The sequence below is a fragment of the Ovis aries genome, chromosome 3, assembly GCF_016772045.2.
Source record: "Ovis aries strain OAR_USU_Benz2616 breed Rambouillet chromosome 3, ARS-UI_Ramb_v3.0, whole genome shotgun sequence".
NCBI lineage: Eukaryota > Metazoa > Chordata > Mammalia > Artiodactyla > Bovidae > Ovis > Ovis aries.
Genome location: NC_056056.1, coordinates 113,994,877 through 114,018,601, shown reverse-complemented (window position 1 = coordinate 114,018,601; position 23,725 = coordinate 113,994,877). Strand labels below are relative to the sequence as shown.

General features: G+C 39.8%; 1 protein-coding gene across 15 annotated transcripts in view; it reads right to left on the bottom strand.

Moving 5' to 3' along the window:
• Nucleotides 1-23,725, bottom strand: part of NAV3 (neuron navigator 3) — an 892,975-nt gene that overhangs the window by 133,047 nt on the left and 736,203 nt on the right. For all 15 annotated transcript variants that reach the window (XM_060412470.1, XM_060412471.1, XM_004006210.5 and 12 more), the window contains one exon: nucleotides 23,256-23,375. In XM_060412470.1, coding sequence (XP_060268453.1) covers nucleotides 23,256-23,375 — 120 coding nt within the window. The remainder of the gene's footprint in view (nucleotides 1-23,255; nucleotides 23,376-23,725) is intronic.

The window sequence follows — 23,725 nt, the reverse complement described above, 5'->3', positions numbered from 1 at the left end:
GAATGAGAAAACAAAGGAAAGCCAAGCAACATCAGACAAGTCACAACTGTGGCATGTTTTGTAAACAAGGAATAAATACTTGTTATTATAAACCATTGATATTAGTAGGTTACTTCTTGTAACTCCAAATATACATTTTTGTTTTACTCTCACTTTGAGATCAAATCCATTGCAATTCCTGTTAATTCTACATTTGTAATGCGTATTCCACCCTTTCACTTTTACACCACCATTATCCAAATTATGTTGATCACTACCGTTCCTTTGGTAACCGCAATTCCTTATGCCTTTTTCTCTAGTTTCTATCAAGAGGACTCTTCCTCAAGTGAAATTTGAACATCTCACTTTGAGCATCTCACTATTCAAATACAAATGATTCTCCAAGGGCAAGGAAACGTCTCACAGAAGACTAAGTAATCCATTTATCAAATAGTGCTGACGGGTCAAGTCAGAGAGGAATGAGAAATGACCACTAAATTTAGCAACACGTATTTGACATCAATGAAAGTCACTGCTAACCCTAATAAGAAAGTCATTCATTGCCTCAGGAAGAAAAGATTTGGAAGTGTAGAGTCGAGAGACAATAGGAAGAGAGGAAATGGAGACAGCAAGAGAATTTTCAAAAACTTTTCAAGGGTTTTGGTGCAAAGAAAAGCAGAGAAAGAGGAAGTGGCTCAAGGGCAATATGGACTTTGCCAAGGGGGTTTTGTCGTATTTATTTACAGTGAGAGAGAAATGTCAACATGTGTGCGTGCTGATAGGAATAACCTAGTGGGAACAAACAGAAAAAACTGCTGATGCGGGCAGCTTAGAAGTAATGAAGCTGAACATTCGATCAGGAGATAGTGGATGGGATCCAGTACTTACCTGGAGTGTTCAGCCTTATATTAGCAGCTAGACAGTTCCAATAGAGTAATAGAGGATATAAAGGGAGTTCTGAGAAGAGATCTAGGGCGGTGAGAGTTCTCTTCCAGTTGCTTCCATTTCTCAGGGAAGCGGTAAGCATGCTAACTGGGAATGAGAACGGCAAGAGGAGATCAGAAGCACAGGAGAAAGAGGCGTGGATTATCTGTTACGAAAATGGAAGGATGAGTGAATAAGGGGATGTAGGATTTGGGGGCAAAGCAGGAGTCCACTCGAGATTAGTAGTCACAAATCAGTCTGCAGGATTTTTGAAATTTTCCGGCCAAATTCAGCTGGACAGATTCAGCTGGGCAGTAGATGAAATGTTGGATTCAACTACAGATTAAAACTTTGTTAGTCAAGTAAGCAAAGGCAAGAGTGGGCAGTGGGATAGAGGGGATTTCTATAGCCAATAAAGGGTGTGTTTTTTTGTTTGTTTGTTTTGTTTTTTTTTTTAGTGATCATGGAATCTAACTTGCATGAAGGAGACTATGAGGCATTTCGGCAAGGTTGAAATTAAAGAATAAAAGGTCTTGGTAGAATTATGTGATTTCTCTGATGACTCAAGGGGTAAAGAATTTACCTGCAATGGAGGAGACATGGGTTTGATCCCTACGTTGGGCAGATCCCCTGGAGGATGAAATGAAAACCCACTCCAATATTTTTGCCTGGAAAATCCCATGGATAGAGGAGCCTGTCAGGCTATAGTTCATTGGGTTGCAAAAGGTCAGACAGGCTTAAGCAGGCATGCACACACAGCAGAATTATATTATTCTTGGAGCAGGGATAATAAAAGGAGTAAACTGAAAGAATTAGAATGATTATTATAATATTCAAAATTGTTCCAACGGGGAGGGCAGAAGCTCTTATTAACAACAAGTTCTAGGATGTGATGGTGGGAGCACACGGTTTGGGACAGAATAGAAGGCAGGATCATCGCAAGGGATGGTGTCGAGGTCCTGAGAAGGTAGGCTCTGGGGCAGTGTGTCTAAACACTGATACCATAATGGGTTATGACAGGAGTTACCTTAGAGGAAGTGACAAACGCTGAGTTACCATCTTGAGTAACTGAGGGAGAGGAGCCTAAAGTTCTCAGAATGACACCACCAAGAATGGGTAGCAGGGAGTCTAGATGGATGCTAGGGAGGAGCTTCAAAACCGGATATTATCGGAAGGGGCGGGGCAGTGGTTAAGAGGCAGGACGACGGGTCAGCTGCATCTGGGCGCAGCTGCGGGAGGTCTGTGGGTGACGTGCCAGGAATCAGAAGCCTGCGGGTCGGAGGTGGTTGACTGGGAAAAGCAGATGAAGGGTGCGATTCAGGACGAGAATACTGTTAGAGGAAACTTAGCTGAAGATGGTTTTAACTTATAAGAAGTGTGGTGAAAAGGCTTCTAATATCTGAAGGTGTGGAAGATGGAATTGGCAAAAGGAGGATTTACCAAACTCTATAGCTTTGGGGGTATAGATATGAGAGAGCAGCATTTAATTACCACATTAAATGTATGTCTTGAAAAGTCTGATGCATGTAACAACACAGCTTGTAAATCAAACTTTTTCTGTATAAATGTTAACAGTAGGAGAACTGCGTCACACATGCTTTTGTTTAATAACAGATGAACAGAAACCACACAGAGAGTGTCTAAGACAAAATACCAAAGTGTTCAACACATAACTTGTTTCCCTCAAATTAAATTTTAGCAGAAAAAAGTTAACTAACCCAAAAGACCATGTTTTCCTTGAAACCTTTTGCAAAGATACTTTCAAAACATCATTAATTTGACAAAAGGATGAAGGCAAGAATAATTCATCAGCTTGTATGTTTATATTGGAAAATGTGCCCATGCCAGGGAATGAGACAAATTAAAGAACACCCAGGGAAACAGTGAGTTAACATTCTTGTCTTTAGGGACTTTTTGTATTTTAAAATGAAAAAGTATCTTTGTGGTGTGGTCAGCAGCTGAAACACACCACACAGGTTATAAAACCATGGAGCCCATGAATGTAGAGGGTTCAATGCTCAGGATGCCTAGCCTGTGAAGGCGATGGGCAGCCCTTCTCTGGGGACTGGAAGAAAGATGATTGTTTCCACTCTGAATGAACACGGTGGGTTTAGTTCCTCAGACAAGCCTCTCTCCCACTTCAGGATGGGCCCTATTAGAATTCCCAGGTGTATAAAAAGGTCTGTGCCAGGGTTTTAACAGAGACAGACGCAAGAGACAAGGAGAGGAAATGACTGTTGACAGTAAGCAAGAGCCTGTCAGCAAGACAGACAGCTGACGCAGATGAGAGGAGCAGCGAGGACAGAGAGCGCTTCCCCCATGCAGCTCCTGCCATTCACAGCCTGTGAAGGCTGGCACTCGCCACCTTGAGGCCCTTTGCTGTGCTGAGCTCCAGGCTCTGTGTCTGCACCAGACCTACCATGAGCCTTGTGGAGCTGAACAAACAGGCTCATTACTTGCACCTACACACAAGGGATAATAAAAGGCATGATAGTGTCTGCTGACTCTGACCAAGAGAGAGTCTTTCAAGAAAAGGACATTCCTGTAGTCTGAAAAATAAACCTCACTCTCTCTTAATGTGCTATAGTGTTAAATAATTTATAAGACATTAGAGATCTTCCAGGCCCAGGACTGAACCTGAGTCTCTTGCGTCTCCTTCATTGGCAGGTGGATTCTTTAGCCCTAGCACCACCTGGGAAGTCTATGAGATGCTGCTGCCGCTGCTAAGTCGCTTCAGTCGTGTCCGACTCTATGCGACCCCATAGACGGCAGCCCACCAGGCTACCCCTTCCCTGGGATTCTCTGGGCAAGAACACTGGAGTGGGTTGCCATTTCCTTCTCCAATGCATGAAAGTGAAATTGAAGTCGCTCAGCCGTGTCCGACCCTCAGCGACCCCATGGACTGCAGCCTACCAGGCTCCTCTGTCCATGGGATTTTCCAGGCAAGAGTACTGGAGTGGGGAGCCCTTGGCTATGAGATGCTATAACAATGTGAATAAGTGAATGTTTCAAATATCCTTTGAACAAAGAGAACTTCTAGAGCTTGATAGATTTTTCTCCTAAGGGGGGAAATCAAACTCTAACTTCTCTATCCTGTATCTTATTGCCTTTCCTCTTCATACCTGCTAGCTTGCCACACAGATACAATGTCTAAAATGCACCAGGCCACATTTACAATGACTAAATGGCCTGTGGTTGACAAAACTTTGAATTAGCCTTGTTTGTTATTATTGTGTGCATGTACTCAGCTAAATAAAATCATAAGACAAACAACTTTGAGATAATCAGATGGTGCTGATGGTACCTGGGGTGTGCACTTGACGTTCATAATTATTTCTGCATTGAAGACTACCCATACTATTGCATTCCGCAAAACAGAGCATCACAGTAAGGGGAAAACATTTAGAGTCCCTAGTGACCATCAGTATCCATTTGAACACTATTTTCTTACCATGAGTCCAATATCTTGGAAAAACTCCAAGGTGACAGCCAATCAAGAATTAGGATCTATTTCAGATAGATATTAAACCATAATAGGCAGAAGTAAAATCTAAAAGTCACAATCAATACTGACACCCACTGTGTTAATGAGCTGCTGTCATTACAATAACAATGGAATCAGAAGGTTAAGAAAAGCATCTCTTCAAAGAGTGGTGATTAAGCGTTTAATTCAAAGAGAACATTTTTGTGGGTGAAAATTTATTTCAAAAGCATGTTGCAAGATAGAAAACATTTAAAAGTTAATTTGAGGCTCACTCCATATACCACACGGACAACTTAATTTTACAAAAGGGTTCCTATGGATTTTTAGAAAATGAGAGGAGGCCAGCTCTCCTTCTATGCTTGCTGGCTAAGGGGGTGTGACACTCGTCTTTTCTGCTTCCTACTGGTTCTTTGTACTGTTATACTTTAACCCACACCACATGAGTACCTACTAGGGAAGAGACACTTTAAGTTAGAAAAATCTTAACTATATCTAATCTCTACACTGGAATATCAGTGAAGAAGGCCCAGGCATGTGGATAGAGTTTGAGATTTGGCAGTCAACAGAACGTGTGCATGTGTGTGAGAGAGGGGAAGGATCGTGTTCATACAGTACTGAAATATAAACAAAATGCATTTGGTATGGTAAATGTGCCCACTCTCCCTGCTTTGGTTGCCTTATTTGCAAAATGCAGAATACAGTGCTTCGGTTATGAATACAGGACACGCAGCATGGCATCTCGCCTATAATTAAACAGTGTTAAGCCCCCTTCCACTTCTCCACTGCCATATGCAGGGCAAAGGGGGCAAATATCGACTATGCTGCATAGATGTGATGGAAACTCCATTCAGTAGACAGCCCTAATCAGTTCTCCAGTGTTCTCTATGAAGATGCTTCTGTATGCTTTTATTCTAGAGGTATGATCTGTACACCGAATATTAGTCATGTTCTAGGTAAGTAAAGAAGTCTTATGTTTGTTTTCTTAGTTTTAAAGATGGGAAAATTTTTTTTAATTAATTTTTTTCTGTGATGAGAAGGAAAGAGAATTGTGCTTGTCACTGTAAAAGATTACAACTGTCCTATTAAGGCAGACTTGGGATGATGGAGCAGGAATAAGAGCTGAATATCAAACCACACATACCAAAGTATATTGCCTCTTTTTGCTGATAAAAATGTCATTAGTCATGAGAATAATGCACAGACCCAATGGCAGCCTAATAAGACTTCAAAGAGACAGAACACCATGCTCTATTTTAAAGCACATTTCTTTCAAAATTGATGACTGTGGACTAATTTTTCCAGTTTCAGGTATGTGAGCTACAAATCTAAGCTTCTATATCTAAGAACCTCACATAGTCTTTTCATTTAAGCCTTAAAAAAAACCTCTTTAGAATCCCTGTGCTAACCCATCCTTGCCCCGGCTGTATGACTCAATGGCATCTCAGCTCTGCATGCTGTGACAACTCCAGTTACAAAAAGGTATGATACTTCTTAAGGACAAGGCACATTCACAGCTGGGGACTTCAAATGACAGTTTTATTTTAGAGTCAATGCTGCCTGCTGTTAGACACAGATGGGTATGATTTGTGTATTATTCTTGATATTTTTAGGGAATCGCAGAGTTAAGGATGTTAGCCAGAAGAATATTTGTTAGACATATGATGAAAATTAGTAATTTTGCTTATAATTTGATTTTTCTAAATATCCCTGCTTCTTTCTTAAAATGGTAACTAGATGATTGATATGATGCCTCATTTTCTTCCAGGTGTTTTGTAGGGTTGAAGTAGCGAGTCTTATAAGGTCACCTTTCCATTTTCTTGGTTTAGTTCTATTTTTCTATTATCACCCTGTAGAGTTACTAACAGAGAAGCTATGGCTTGATATTTAGAAGGACAGAAAGAATAAGATACCACTCTCATATCTGTTACGTTACCTCCTGGTAGTTATTGAGTTTGATGTCATACAAAGAGAAGGAGAATGTTATAGCTGAACAGAATGCCACCATCCTTACCCAGCCCAAAACCACATGGCAGAGTCCTAACCCTCAGCATGTCAGAACGGGACCTTTTTGAAGGTATCATCTTCCCAGAGGAGATTAAGTTAAAGTGAGGTCCTTAGGGTGGGCACTAATCCAATATGACTCTTTATGTGACTATAAGAAGGGGCCATTTGGATGCATACACACAGAGCAAGACAATGTGAAGACATGAAGAGAAGACAGCGATCGACACAGGCAGAGGGACAAGAACAGTCTTCCTCTCCCGGGCCTCAGCAGGAGCCGCACCTGCAGGCACCGGCGTTTCCTCCTCCCATCCTCCAGGAGCATGACATCGCATTTCCATTGTGTAAGGTGCCCACTTTGTGGGAGTCTGTTACAGCAGTCCCAGAAAACTAATACAGAGAAAAATGTCAGGCCTTAAGGACAGACAGGCCTTAAGACAGACCAAATTATGATTACGAGCCAAATCCAAGTTGTAGACCCCATGAACTAAGAATGCTCTTTACATTTTTACATAGTTGGAAACATCTGTGGCAATTATTTTTCTTTGTTATCTAAGCACATGCATAATTTCTTGATTTTATTTCTTAATGTGCAAAGTCTATAATATTTACTAACTGACCCTTACCAGAAAAATTTTACTGATCCCTGGTCTTAGATAAGAATCAAGCTGAGTTCAGTTCCAATTGTGACATTTAATTATTGGGAGTACAGTTAAATTTATTGAGCTTTCCTATTTTTATTTGCAGAATAAGGCTTTATAATAATTTTCCAATTTCACAGAATTAGTATCAAGGAGTAAATCAAAAGATGAAGAATGTGAAAAAAGTAAGAAATGTTGAAAGGTCTATGAACATATAGTTATAGTTTTTCCCTAGAAATATTAATATAAATTACATAACCAGCAAATATTAGAAGTATACAGCTTTATTCAATGAATTTTCTAAACTCAGAGATGAGTTCTGCATTGTTTTAGATGCAATCAAGACATACTTAAAGCAGAATTTCTGATGAAAATTGTCGTTAGATATCCTAGTAATTTACCTCACTATTTAAGTAAGATGTACAAACTACTAGGTATAAAATAAACTACAGGGATATACAATACAAAATGAGGAATATAGCCAATATATATAATAACTATAAATGGAATATAACCTTTAAAATGGATGTGACTCAAGTCCAAAAATATAAATGACCCAATCAAAAAAATGGGCCAAAGAACTAAATAGACATTTCTCCAAAGAAGACATACAGATGGCTAACAAACACATGAAAAGATGCTCAACATCACTCATTATCAGAGAAATGCAAATCAAAACCACAATGAGGCACCATTTCACACCAGTCAGAATGACAGCGATCCAAAAGTCTACAAGCAATAAATGCTGGAGAGGGTGTGGAGAAAAGGGAACCCTCTTACACTGTTGGTGGGAATGCAAACTAGTACAGCCACTATGGAGAACTGTGTGGAGATTCCTTAAAAAACTGCAAATAGAACTGCCTTATGAGCCAGCAATCCCACTGCTGGACATACACACTGAGGAAACCAGAATTGAAAGAGACACGTGTACCCCAATGTTCATCACAGCACTGTTTCTAATAGCCAGGACATGGAAACAACCTAGATGTCCATCAGCAGATGAATGGATAAGAAAGCTGTGGTACATATACACAATGGAGTATTACTCAGCCATTAAAAAGAATACATTTGAATCAGTTCTAGTGAGGTGGATGAAACTGGAGCCTATTATACAGAGTGAAGTAAGCCAGAAAGGAAAACACCAATACAGTATACTAACACGTATATATGGAATTTAGAAAGATGGTAATGATAACCCTGTATGCAAGACAGCAAAAGAGACACAGATGTATAGAATGGACTTTTAGACTCTGTGGGAGAGGGAGAGGGTGGAATGATTTGGGAGAATGGCATTGAAACATGTATACTATCATGTAAGATAAGAATCGCCAGTCTAGGTTCGATACAGGATACTGGATGCTTGGGGCTGGTACATGGGGATGATCCAGAGAGATGATACGGAGTGGGAGGTGGGAGGAGGGTTCAGGATTGGGAACTCATGTACACCCGTGGCTGATTCATGTCAATGCATGGCAAAACCAATACAGTATTGTAAAGCAAAATAAAGTAAAAATAAAAATTAAAAATAAAATAAAATAAAATGGATGTGAGAGTTGGACTGTGAAGAAAGCTGAGTGCTGAAGAATTGATGTTTTTCAACTGTGGTGTTGGAGAAGACTCTTGAGAGTCCCTTGGACTGCAAGGAGATCCAACCAGTGCATTCTAAAGATCAGTCCTGGGTGTTCTTTGGAAGGACTGATGCTAAAGCCGAAACTCCAGTACTTTGGCCACCTCATGCGAAGAGTTAACTCATTGGAAAAGACTCTGATGCTGGGAGGGATTGGGGGTAGGAGGAGAAGGGGACGACAGAGGATGAGATGGCTGGATGGTATCATGGACTCGATGGACGTGAGTCTGAGTGAACTCTGGGAGATTGTGATGGACAGGGAGGCCTGGCGTGCTGCGATTCATGGGGTCGCAAAGAGTCGGACACGACTGAGCAACTGAACTGAACTGACCCTGTATACCTGTAACTTATATAACATTGTACAAGAACTATACTTTAATTAAAAAATAAATTTGTGGTTTGAGTGTCTTGGCCAAAATATTTTTAAATGATCACCAGTTAGAGTTAAATCAATACATTTTACACCTTAAATTTACACAATGTTATATGTCAATCTTATCTCAATTTTTAAAAAAGAAGTGAATAGTAGTATTCTGGATAATAATGACTTTCAAAGACATTCACACATAATAAACTCTTCCATAATGTCTTCAATGTTAACATTTATCCCTTCTACCTACAGTTTTCAAAGTCTCCATTAAAAAAAATTTCATTCATTCATTTAAGGAAGCACTAATTGAGTACTAACAGTATATCAGGCTCTGTGCTGATGCTGAGAATATAAAGTCAGATAAGATATGGAAAAATATTTTTGATACCATGTGGAGAGTATTATATAAGGATATACTAGATGAAATGGGATTTCAGGAAAATAGATATACATAGACAATAACTGCACTTGAAACTCGGGATAAGGGAATGAATCAGGCACAGCCCCTGTCCTAAGATACTGCACAGGCTTCTGGGAGAGACAGACACATAAAAAGAGCATTCAAAATAATGCGGTGAATTTTAAGATTGAAGTACACCCAGTACACCGAGGAGAAACACTGAGCCTAGTAAGGTTTTAAGGAAAGTTCACAGAATAAATAACACCTGAAGTGAGTCTCAGAGAACAAGTAAGAATTATGAAGGAGATAGAAGGGTTGAGTATGGAATTCCAGGTCTAAGCAAAGACATGGAACAGCTGATTCCAGCATGTGTATATGTATAAGTAAGAATTACTTATACAGACTCCTTGGATAAGATTTATCCCATGTGATAGAAGAGCATGCAAACATTAAAAGGCATAGCTTAAACAATATTTAATGCTATCGGGTTGGTTCCTTATGTTAGTGGGTAAAGAAAGTATAATCTGTCATATGGACGCAATAGCACAAACTGTATAAGCAGAGTGATTAGCACGTTTAAGAGGAAATATATCAAAGCAGTATTCTTGGTTGTTTTGGGGGTGGGAAGATTATGAATTATTTTTAGATTCTTTTTTATACTTTTATTTATTCTGTGAACTTCCCTCAATAATCACAGAAAAGCTTTACAATAACAAAAAAACTATTTAATTCAGAAAATAAGCACTCATTTGTAATGAAAGCACTTTCATTTGCAACTTATCTAAAAAAAACATATGGAAGCTCTGTTGATGCTTAAAAAAAAAATCCCAGCTCACTGCAAATAACTTTAACCATTTCAAAGACAAATTAAGTCAAGTAAAGAAAAGGAATATAGACAGAGCACATAGGACACGAATAAATATGTCCACACCACTCACTCAGTGCAACTGGAATGAGGATACAGAACTTATAATATCAGCTGCCAGCCGGGAACCCTCAGTTTAATGATCCCAAGTTGAATGTCCCACCCTATTAGTTAGCCTATAAAAAAAAGAACTCATCCACAGCCCTTGAAGGGGAAATAAAAACAACTGTTTCATGTATAGATGCAACTCTTACATTAAACAATTAAATTCAGTGATAATTCTCCTGTTGTATTGCTCTTTGTGGAAAAAAAATCACATAAAAGGCCCACATTGTTCTTCCCCTCATATAAGTACCGCTTTAGCTTTTCTCCTACGTATAAGATGAATCATATTTCTCCCCTTTCCATTTCTATTACCTCATGAGCCTGCTAGATATTTCAACAGACATTAGATTTCAAGATTATGATAGATTTACATGTATAAAAAGAAGCAAGACACTGCTGAATTGTTACCAATCTTAACAAACTATCAGCCTTTTAGAAGCTCTAATGATGTGAAAATATTGTTCTGTCAGGGGTGTGTGTGTGTGTGTGTGTGTGTGTGAATTGCTTAGTCGTGTCCGACTCTGCAACCCCACAGACTGTAGCCCACCAGGCCCCTCTGTCCATGGGATTCTTCAGGCAAGAACACTGGAGTGGGTTGCCATGTCCTTCTCCAAAAGGAACTATAGAAAGAAAAAACGTGAAGTCGCTCAGTCGTGTCTGACTCTGCGATCCCATGGACTGCAGCCTACCAGCCTCTTCCAGCCGTGGAATCTTCCGGGCAGAAGAAGTACTGGAGTGGGCTGCCATTTCCTTCTCCACTGTCAGTTGTGCTTTTACATTTATTGACAGTCTTCAGTAGAAATAGAAAATGATTACACGTACTGAAGGAACGTACCATCACTTATAAAGTTGAAAACAAAGATCTACTTGTATTTTACAGTATTAGACATACTAATGGCTAAAATAATTTAAAAAATTAGAAAATGTTATCCAGTCATGATAAAAACCTTATCTAAATTATTAATTTATGAATAACAGTAAGAATACGGGAACTGGATTCAAATCCAGCCACTACCATTTATTAGAAGAGAAGCGAAAGGCAAAGGAGAAAATGAAAGATACACCCATCTGAATGCAAAGTTGCAAAGAAGAGCAAGGAGAGATAAGAAAGCCTTCCTCAGTGAAAAATGCAAGGGAATAGAGGAGACAATACGATAGGAAAATAGAGATCTCTCCAAGAGAACTAGAGATACCAAGGGAACGTTTCATGCAAAGATGGGCACAGTAAAGGACAGAAACGGTATGCACCTAACAGAAGCAGAAGATATTAAAAAGATGTGGCAAGAATACACAGAAGAACTATACCAAAAAAAATAAAAAAATCTTAATGACCCATATAACCACGATGTTGTGATCACTCACCTAGTGCCAGATATTTTGCAGTGTGAAGTCAAGTGGGCCTTAGGAAATATCACTATGAAAAAAGCTACTGGATGTGATGGAATTCCAGCTGAGCTATTTCAAATCCTAAAAGATGATGCTGTGAAAGTGCTGCATTCAATAAGCCAGCAAATTTGGAAAACTCAGTAGTGGCCATAGGACTGGAAAAGGTCAGTTTTCATTCCAATCCCAAAAGAAGGGTAAAGCCAAAGAATGCTCAGACATTATATAGTTGTACTCATTTCACATGCTAGCACAGTAATGCTCAAAATTCTCCAAGCCAGGCTTTAACAGTATATGAACTGAGAACTTCTGGCTGTTCAAGCTGGATTTAGAAAAGCCAGAGGAACTGGAGATCAAATTTCCAGCATCCATTAGACCATACGGAAAGCAAGAGAATTCTATAAAAACATCTGCTTCTGCTTCATTGACTATGCCAAAGCCTTTGACTGTGTGGATCACAAAAAACTGTGGAAAATTCTCCAAGAAATGGAAATACCAGACCACCTTTCTGCATCCTGAGAAATCTGTATGCAAGCTAAGAAGCAACAGTTAGGGTGGGACATGAAACTGGTTCCAAACTGGGAAAGAAGTACATGAAGGCTGTATACAGTCACCTTGCTTATTTAACTTACATGCATATTCAACTTATATGCAGAGCACATCATGAGAAATGCAAAGCACAAGATGGAATCAAGATTGCCAGGACAAATATCAATAACCTCAGATACGCAGATGACACCACCCTTGTGGCAAAAAACTAAGAGGAACTAAAGAGCCTCTTGATGAAAGTGAAAGAGGAGAATGAAAAAGCTGGCTTAAAACTCAACATTTATAAAACTAAGATCATGGCATGCAGTCCCATCATTTCATGGTAAATAGATGGGCAAACAATGGAGACAGTGATAGACTTTATTTTTTGGGCTCCAAAATCACTGCAGATGCTGACTGCAGCCATGAAATTAAAAGACACTTGCTCCTTGGAAGAAAAGCTATGACAAACCTAGACAGCCTATTAAAAAGCAGAGACATTACTTCACCGATAAAGGTCCATATAGTCAAAAGTATGGTTTTTCCAGTGAAGTGAAGTGAAAATCGCTTCTGACTCTTTGCAACCCCACAGAATTCTCCATGCCAAAATACTGGAGTGGGTAGCCTTTCCCTAAAAAGCTCTATTAATGTAAGACCTTTGAGTACAGGGCCCCCCAGGATTGAGTACAGAGTTTGACAGAGAACAGGTTCTCAATGCATGTATACAGTGTGAATTAATTCTATGAGGGATATTACTTAAAATTCTTGAAAGTTTATAAGATTATTCACAATGAGGTCAGGTAATGCTGAGAATCAGGACACAGGAGAGAAGTTAGCAGCAGTTTGTAAGCCTGCAAAGATGAGCAAGGTACCAAGGGAAAGTTGAGGGGGCAAATAAAATTGTCTCTACTTCTCCAGTGTTTTGCATTGGTCTCTCCCTACTTAAAGAAAGGAGAGAAAATGGCAGGCCATTCAATTATAAATGAAATAATTACATTTACTTTTATCTATTTCATCACAGCCTATTAATCTTTTTTGTGTTTGTTTTTAATTACTGTGGAAAACCAGTAAGTTAATGAAGGAAATACTTAGGATACGGGAATATACCAAATCTGTGATTATGTGGGAATGAATCAACAGAGGATAGAAGGAACTGTTGAAATGTACATAAATTAGTGACAAGCAGCGTGAGTCCAGACTCTGGAGACATTTGCTTGGTGGCTTAGAAGTCTCTGTTGCTTTTGTGAATCTTGTTTGCAGAAGCCATAAAAATACAAAAGGCCTCTGCCCCTTTGAAATGACAGCCCCTTCTGATTTTATAAGAATCTTCCATGAGTCCTTTTGCAGAGGCAGTGCCGTTTTCTACACATTGATGAAAACTATGAAGGCATCCAAAATAGACCACTGTGAAGAGTCTCCTCCAAAGGAGGCAACTGTCATCAATCTCCTCCCGGGGAGCTCCACAGTCAGTCAGGACTGACTCCTATCCCCGGAGACAGATGGCGCTGAATAAGAGAATGCCTAAATAGACCATGTCACACAGCTATCACGTCTCCCATCTCCTCTTCTACAGCCCCACTGACTGTTCCTCAAAGACATTTGTTTTCCCATAAGGATCCTTTTCCTAGTCCCCACTTCCCTATGCAGAGGTCCCATTTCCAATCCCCACTTCCCTATCAGAGGTCCCATTTCCAATCGCCTCCCTGAGTCACATCCCTCTGTGCTCTCCTGCATACCTATGTGGGTAGGAATGAGGCTCCTGTTTTTCAGTCAGTGCAATCTGCAGGCCGCCACCACTAAACCTAAGAGGGTGGAAAAAAAGATTTCTCCTTCTAGTAGGGGACTCAGTATTTGGCACTAGACCTCCCTAAATACGATAAGTTAGAATGACTGATAATCTGACAGGCATGTAATATCATGATAATCCTTAATGCATTCTGTAAACTTGTCCATCAGTTGTGATTTTAGTTTCTGAATTATAGTATCACAAATGAAATCAGGCTCTCTTTTAATACAATACAAAAATTATAATTTCTATGATAGATGATGCTTTTATATTTTTTATAAAAAGTCATGATTAAACAGGCAAAAATAAGGAAAAAGATGAATAAATTGTTCAGTTTATAATTGAAATAAACAATCACTGCTTTTAAGAATATAGTGTGTTAGTCAGTTGTGTCCGACTGTTTGTGACCCTGTGGTCTGTAGCCCGCCAGGCTCCTTCATCCATGGGATTCTCCAGGCAAGAATACTGGAGTGGGTTGTCATTTCCTTCTCCAGGGGACATTCCGGACCCAGAGATTAAACCCAGGTCTCTCACACTGCAGGCAGACTCTTTACCATATGAGTCGCCAGGGAGCCCCTGCTTTTAAGAGTATAGTTTAGATGAAATGTCTTTTCCTACTGTTCATGGGGTTCTAAATATTCATTGGAAGGACTCCAAATCTTTGCCTACCCGATGCAAAGAGCCGACTCCTTGGAAAAAGATCCTGATGCTGGGAAAGACTGAGGGCAGGAGGAGAAGGGGATGACAGAGGATGAGATGGTTAGATGGCATCACCAACTCTATGTACATGAGTCTGAGCAAGCTCCAGGAGTTGGTGATGGACAGGGAAGCCTGGCATGCTGCAGTCCATGGGGTCATAAACAGTCAGACACAACTGAACTGAACTTAGATGAAATGTAAGACAATCCAGAAAAGAGCTAGAAAAGGGTATCTTTGTTAATGAAATTTAAGGGATTGTGTTCATATTCAGTAAAGAGTGGCACCTGGAGCTTTGTCTTCCTCTCTTTTGAGACTCATTCTATCACCATAATGAGTTAACGGGCACCTGAATAAATCATCTACATAACTGAATTCTGACTTCTGTGATCATTCTACTTTAGTAACTTAGGTGATGACTTGTGCCTTGTGTAATATCTAGAATTTTAGCTCTCAAATGTTAAACTTCATATTATATTTTATTTAATTTTTTTTTAATAAACTTCTTGTCCTAACTTCGAATCTCCATGGAATTTGACATTGGTGTCTATTCCCCTTCTCTCCATTGCAAAACCACCAGCTAACTCAATCTGCCCTCTGCTTCGTGTTAGAGTTGATTTGTCTGTCTCTTCAATTGCTACTCTTCCTTTATCCTCTTTTTAAGTATCAAGGGTACATTCTCAGGGCTTGTTTTTTCCCTCTACATCACAGATTCAGATGTGCTCTTAGCTTGAACAATGCTGATCTGCAGAGTGTTTCAAACAAAATTAATTACAGTTACTTCCATAACAGGCCTCACAGTCTCACCTCAGTAATGCTATGACTGGGATACAGACTTTTTTTTGTTGTTTCGGTCCTATCTTATATTAAAAACTTAAAAATGAACTCAGATAGTTTTGCCACAGTTCTTTGTACCTGCTGGGCAGGGTTCTCATGACTGGCAGCATTCTCACTCTGCCTCACAGGTATCACCACTAGTGAGTATCTTTAGGAAACTTAAATGGACCTAGGACGTTTACAAGATCATATAGGAGAATGGTCGTGGTCTCCTGCTTTTTATGAGCTCTTCTGTGATTTCCAAGATTACCTGACATTGAAAAAGTATCTGTATCTTTAGCTACCTGTTGGCCTCACAGATCTGCTAAGATAATTACCAATACTTAAAAATTGGGAGGTTTCTCAAAAAAGTCGACACTAGATTTTTCTTCATGGTTTTCAAAAAAGGACATGTTGGGAGGGGCAAATTAGGAGTTTCGGATTAACATATATGCACCACTATATATGAAATAGATAAGCAACAGGAAGTACTGTACAGCACAGAGAGCTCTCTTCAGCATGCTGTAAGAACCAATATGAGAAAAGAATCTGAAAAAGACTACATATGTAATATATGTATAACTGAATCACTTAGCTTTGCACCTAAAACTAACACATTAAAAACCAACTATACTCTAATATAAACTATAAATGAAATAATAAATGAAATGGTTTGGCAATTCTCAGCCCTCCTTTCCACATTTGTGCATTTCCACAGGCCGCAAGCTGTAAGAGCTGAGGACAGATGCCTACTTGGACTTGTCATGTTACCATGTCTCCTCTGCTTCGCTCATGATTTCATGCGATGTTCCTCATCCCTGTAGGATTTGGGCTTATGATGTGCGTAATACATATACTCACTATCTTACTCAAGCACCTATAGAAAGTCTGAACCTATACCTCAAAGGATAAAACCCCCTGGGAGTTACATGGTTTTAGGGACTGAATTGTGTCCAGGTCATCACCTTCCACACCACGTTAGCACGGTGGAGTCCTCATTCTCCAATGTGTCTGCAGTGGGTATTGCACCTTTGTGTGTGTGTGTGTGTGTGTGTGTGTGTGTGCGTGTGTGTGAAGTCGCTCAGTCATGTCCAACTTTTCGCGACCCATGGACTGTAGCCCACCAGGCTCCTCTGTCCATGGGATTCTCCAGGCAAGAATACTGGAGTGGGTTGCCATTTCCTTCTCCAGGGGATCTTCCCAACCCAGGGATCGAACCCGAGTCTCCTGCTTTGCAGGCAGATGCTTTATCCTCTGAGCCACCGGGGATTGCACCTTTATGGAGATAATTAAGGTTAAATAAGGTCATAAGGGAGGGTGAGTATTCCAACTCAACTGGAGTCCCTACCAGAAGATGAACAGGCACTAAAGGTCTCTGTCACTGCAAGAGAGCGCAGAGCTAGGGCCAAGAGAGGACATGGTGAGAAGGCGCCTGTGTGAGAGCCAGAACACCCTCCCAAGAGAATGAATTTTCTGACCCTGTAATCAGGACTTCAGCTTCCGGAACTGTGGGAACACAGCCATCTATTGTCTAAGCCGCCCAGTCGGGGACTTGGTTAGGGCAGTCCAAGCAGAGTACTATATACAGGCTAAATCCAAGTTTCTCGCCAAATGATGCCCCATTTCTGCTCTTCAGCAGTGCTCATCTTCCCTCACCTGGACTTTTACAGTTATGTCCTAAGCAGTCTACCTAAGTTTGAATCATCCTCTTCAATATTTGCTGTGCGAATGTTCTTTTTAAGAGATAATGATTATAACATGTGTTCTTGCTTTAAAAAAAAAAAAAAAACTAATTAAAATAGGTAAAATAGCTTCTTATCACTTAGAGATCCAAATACTCCAGAACAGCCATCTGGATCCATTGTCTCCTATCCACTTTTGCCCACATCACCAAGACACTAGCAACATCGCATTACTAACGGCTCTGACAAATACTCTCTCCTTGAAAAAACTTTATTCAGGGTCCTCTGAGGTCACTTCTTAACTCATCCCTGACCTTGGCCCCCTGCTGGGTTGCATAGTCCATTTATTACAAATCTTGCTAGGTTCTCCATGTAGAAAGAATCCTCCATCCTTGACAGATAATCATCGTCAATATCTGGTCAACTTGTCCATCCTCCACCCTCTGTACCTAAATGGCATGGCCCAGACATTAGCAAGCACCTCACTGAATGGATTTAACAAGAACCACCCCCCACCCTCTATCTCCTTTCAGTAGGCTTCCTTCCCTAACCCCCCTCATTCCGTTTGTTGGCTATGGCACCATTTACTCTTGTTGTTTTCTACACTGAGCCCAGTTCTATACGGAGGTCTTCTTTCCCTGACTGCAACAGTTCCTAATGAAATCTGTTTTCACTCCTTTAGCTCCTGCTGGCTTCTGGATTTCTTTAAATCCTTAAACCACACTCTGCCATGCCTCCCACTCTCATTCCCCTATTCCCTTTGGTTACTCCCAGGCTGGGCTTCCCTTGTGGCTCAGCTGGTAATTGCTGTTGTTCAGTCACCAAGTCATGTCCGACTCTGCGGCCCATGGACTGTAGCACTCCAGGCCTCCCTGTCTCTCACCAACTCCTGGAGTTTGCCCAAGCTCATGTCCAGTGTTTTATTTATGGCCCCATTTAAATCATATTGCTTTTGGAAGTGTTTTCTTATCCTCCCAAGTTTAAATAATTATTTTCCTTTGGTGCTTCTAAGACACTTTATATATACATCTATTATCACTTGGTCAATTTTACTATCATTTTATTTTTTGCTCACATTGTTCTTTCTGACCTATAAACTCAGGGTCTTTCACATTTATTATTTTGTTTTACTTTTACCCAAGGTGCTATTAAGATGTTAGGCACTTAGGAAAAATTATATATTTATTAACCAAATATTAGTGCTAGCACAGAAGCCAGAGAAGACAGTAATAGGAATTAGTAAGTTGAAATAATAATCATCTCCCACCCTCTCCCCAAAATTAACTTTTAAAAGCTCAATGAAACCAATAAAGTATATGTGAATTAGGACTGACCTCATTATAACCAGAGCCAAACAGATAGAGTCTGCACATTCTGTTATGAATTTATTTTTTGAAGCTCTCAGAGAGCCTCCAGCGTGTCTACAAGGATTTGTCCCACTCTATAATATTCTCTTAGGTTACTGAGGAAATGGACAGATATAACTGCAATCTTTGAGAAACTAAATACTTAAAACACAATAACACAATACAGGTGGCTGTTGGAAGCCCTCCTCTTTTCTTCGGGGCCATTTTAATCTGCCGAGAAGAGGAATTCAGCTGTTCTCTATTGTTCATCACATTTTCTACAGAAGTTGATCAAAGGGGAGCCTCTAACCATCACTGCTGCTACTGCTAAGTTGCGTCAGTTGTGTCCAACTCTGTTCGACCCCATAGATGGCAGGCCACCAGGCTCCCCCGTCCCTGGGATTCTCCAGGCAAGAGCACCGGAGTGGGTTGCCATTTCTTTCTCCATCACTACAGCAACACAAACAATTCAAATCCACCACCATCCTAGCAGCTGGGTACTTTGCCATACAAGTGCATTTTTCACTGATACACCTTCCAGAAGATATGAAAAAGTAATAAAACATTGCTGATTTTTTTTTTTTTGCTTTTAAACTTTCTTATCAGGGAGTTATTGCAAGTCCTAACATTTATCAATTTACTAAAATGAACTAATCACAAATTATATCATAATATTGTTTTTAAAACTTCAATAAAAAATAAAAATTAAATTTAAAAAATCCAGGGGTGGGGGGAACTTGACTAAGGTAGCTGGGAAGGTACAAGTCAAGGAGTTAAAAGATTCAACTCCTTGCACTATTATATCCACTAAATGAGGGCATTAGTCTAAATGAGCATTTCTTAAAATATTATAGGAGCAAATTATTATAGAGAAAAAGGTGGGGGAATCAGTGATGAGAAAAAATTAAGGCACAATGAATTAAATAAAGTTAAGCAGGTTTTATTTCAAACTGAAAGACTTTTCAGTACCTTTAGTCATTCTTGTCTCTCCTATTTGAAATGGATATCAGAATCGAGAAAATTTTATGAAACAATAGAAGTTAACACAAGGACTTTCACAACTTTAATACATAAGATGATGCACTTTAAAACGATATGCCTCTTGAATCACTTTCTGAATATATGTTTTTAAAAGAGCTTGAGATTTATCTATAATAGCAGAGAAACTCCTATAGTAGGATTCTCACTATAACCACATTGCTGTTTAATATATAAAAGTGGACAAAGTTCTTTTGCATTCCTCATATAATTCTTTAAAAAAACTTTTACATAATTTTCAAGATCTGAATCCAATAGAGACAGACACAACACATCATTATCTAATTTAAAAAATGATGACTGCAGCCATGAAATTAAAATACGCCAGCTCCTTGGAAGAACATTTGCTCCAGCCTTCTCCGGACCTCCCTCCCAGCCACTGTAGCAGGGTCTGTGCCTCTACTCATGACCACACACTGACTGAGACCTGTCGGCCAGCGATGGTTTACACATTCACCAAGACCAGTAGTGGCACAACCAGGGCACCGGGCATGTCATGTAGCTATGCTGAGTGGCTGCAGGGCACGTCCCTGCTAGTCAGAGCCTGACACTATGTGGTCCTCTGGAGAAGGGACTAGCAAACCATCTCAGTGTTCCTCCCTTGAAAACCTCATGAAAACCTTGGAAGAAATGTTATGACAAACCTAGACTGCATATTAAAAAGCAGAGACATCACTTTGCCAACAAAGGCCCATATAGTTAAAGCTATGGTTTTTCCAATAGTCATGTTCAGACTTGAGAGTTGGACCATAAAGAAGGCTAAGCACTAAAGAATCAATATTTGTGGACTGTGGTGTTGGAAAAGGCTCTTGTGAGCCCCTTGAACAGCAAGGAGATCAAGCCAGTCAATTCTAAAGGAAATCAACCCTGAATATTCATTGGAAGGACTGATGCTGAAGCTGAAGCTCCAATACTTTGGCCACCTGATGCAAAGAGCTGATTCACTAGAAAAGACTCTGACACTGGGAAAGATTGAGGGCGAGAGGAGAAGGGGATGACAGAGGATCAGATGGCTGGATGGCATTACTGACTCAATGAACCTGAGTTCGGGCAAGCTCCAGGAGATGGTGAAGGACAGGGAAGCCTGGCGTGCTGCAGTTCATGGGGTCACAACGAGTTGAACGCAACTTAGTGACTGAACAACAACAACGAGATTTGTGTCAAAAATACAATAAAGATTCGTGCCATTGTTATTTTAATAGTCTCTTCCACTTGACAAAGCATAGTTAATAAAGTAAATATTTCCAAATGTCATTGTTTTATTTTTATATGTTTATGTTCAGTGTTTAGTTTTCATAGGCCTCGCCTCTACTTGCTAATTTTAAGATAGTGGTTCACTAGTTTCCGTGTATATCCGAATCACCTGATTAAAGCTTTGATTGCAGAACCCAAGTAAGCAAGTCTCCAATGGAGCTGATAATCCGCATTTCTAAAAAGTTCCTAAGTCATGCTGATGCTGCAGATCCAGGTACCACACTTCAAGAATACTGACTTTTGCTGGCCCTAATTGATTAGATGGAGCCTTGCATCCTTCTGTTGGTCTGAGGTTTGTCAGCCAGGCCCCAGTCTGAAGCCTTAAGGGAGCAAAGAGAGCTGGTAATCTCATATGTCTCCAAAATACTTGGCTTTTGTAATAATTTCCGGGTTCTGCTATCATAAATCTCATTCCCAAAGACCAACAAATGTTTTTTTCCCTTCCTTCAATGCTTTCTACTGTCAGCTAACGATATGCAGGTCATAGTTTCAAAATGGGGCCCTTTGGATTTCTTTCCCTCTAATCACTACTTCCTATTTCCCAACATAACTCACTGCCCCTCTGATATAATATCCTTACAGTACATTCCCACTCTTACATAATGTCCGTGCGGTATCTTGTCTCTTCCCAGCCTTATTTGTTTCTTCCACTAACTGGACCCTATCGCCAGCCTGTATGAATGCATCGCTGTATTCATTCCTTTCTCCATTCACTCCAAAGGCGTTTATTAAAAGCTCAACATATCATAAGTGCAACAAAAATGTTTTGCACTCCCATGCTTACACTGTTGTGAGGGAGATACAAAATAAATGTGGAAACAAATAATTAAGCTTGATGTGTACACTAAAGAAAATAATTTAAGATAATGGGAAAGAAAGTGACTGGAAATGAAATGTACCTTAGCTACTCCAAAAACACTTTGTTAAGAAGGTAACATTTAAACCGAAAAGGGCATTCTAGGCAGAGGAAGCATCAGTTTGAAAGCAGAAAGAGGACCATTGTGTTTGAAGTTAGAGTCAGTGAGGGAAAACAGCTGAAGAATAGTTCAGGTGAGGGTCAGAGTGAATAAAATGTTTTATAAGCCTGTTGCAAGCACATGATCCACACAGACACCTTGTATACAGCCTGGAGACCAGCACACACACAGGATGGTCTAGGCCAACAAGAGCTAAAGCATCAGCAGCATCTCAGTGAGCAGGAACTGAAGACTAAGATCAGGATGCACTGTCTAGCCTTAGGAGTTGGCTGTATTAAAATACACAACGAGTTATACACAGTTCTTATTTCAGAATGTGGACACATTAGGTCTTAACATTTTGTCTCCTTCATAAATAGTGAATTAAAGAACTACTCCAGGGATTGATATACAGTAGTTCTGCTTCTGCTGCTGCTGCTGCTGCTAAGTTGCTTCAGTCGTGTCCGACTCTGTGGGACCCCATAGACGGCAGCCCACCAGGCTCCGCTGTCCCCGGGATTCTCCAGGCAAGAACACTGGAGTGTGTCGCCATCTCCTTCTCCAATGCATTAAAGTGAAAAGTGAAAGTGAAGTCGCTCAGTCGTGTCCGACTCTTAGTGACCCCATGGACTGCAGCCTACCAGGCTCCTCCATCCATGGGATTCTCCAGGCAAGAGTGCTGGAGTGGGGTGCCTACAGTAGTTCTAGAAATAGGCAATCTCTCCTTGCTTAAGAAATCAAACATTCTGAGTGAAGAGGGGGTAAAATCAGGTCTGAGTATGTCTTACAACAACATTTCAAAAAGACAATATTTTTAAACAGCAGTGATTCTTGTAATATTGGCAAAACAATTCCCAGCAAAATAATAACTAGTATATGAAAACACACCAGCCTTTAAGCAATTTGAGATATGAAAGAGGTTAGCCTAAAGCAAAATTTAGTTGTATGCTTTGAAGAAACCCCTTAAGAAAAGCATCAAGCTCATCTTATAATATAATTAGAATTATGTTTTAATCCTTATATCATTAGCCCCCAGGTAGAACTAAGAGCATCTGAATTGAAAGGAATTTATCAGCCAGGGTTCTTTTCAGGGAAGGAGCAAAAGTCTACATTTATAATTTTGCTTTTGTAGATATTAAAATTTGCCACCATGTACCCTGAAATTTATTAAATATTCTCATTAGCAACACAATTCCTTTTAGTATATAAAACGAAAATTCTTATAAGCAAAAGCCACCTTAGTTTTCAAAATGTTCCAAAATAATGATTATAGCACAATAAAAACTCATTTGGTTTATACTGTAAAAGTCCTAGGATCTCACTGACGAAACAGCTTTATGCACTCCTCACCATCGAGCATGCTGATGGCATTACCTGTCTGCATCCACGGCCACGTCGTGAAGCCCTCTCTGAATGACGTCCCTGGACGCTGCTGTGTCTGGGGCTCGGTGCAGACTCCTCGTGTACAGGTTGAGCCCTCCATCTGTCATGTAGCTGAAAGTAAGAGCCTAATTAATCAACAGAGAATTGAATGACTGTATCCGTATAACTTAATATTGTTCACAAATTTCAATATTGTAATTATGAAATATGCTCTATTATAGTTTTTCTATATAAATATCCTACTCACCAGGAAGTATTAGAAAATCTCTTGAAGTTTATTAGGAAATTAATCTTCCTTACTGCAACAAGCAACTAGCCTATTATAAAACTTTCCTTCTTTCTCTCCTTGTTATCAATATTTTGAACGGACTTAACAAAATAAAACCAAGATCATTTCATCTTATAAATACCATTTTGGAAGAACTGAAGGTCCCAGGAGTCATTTTAAAATTTGATTAATT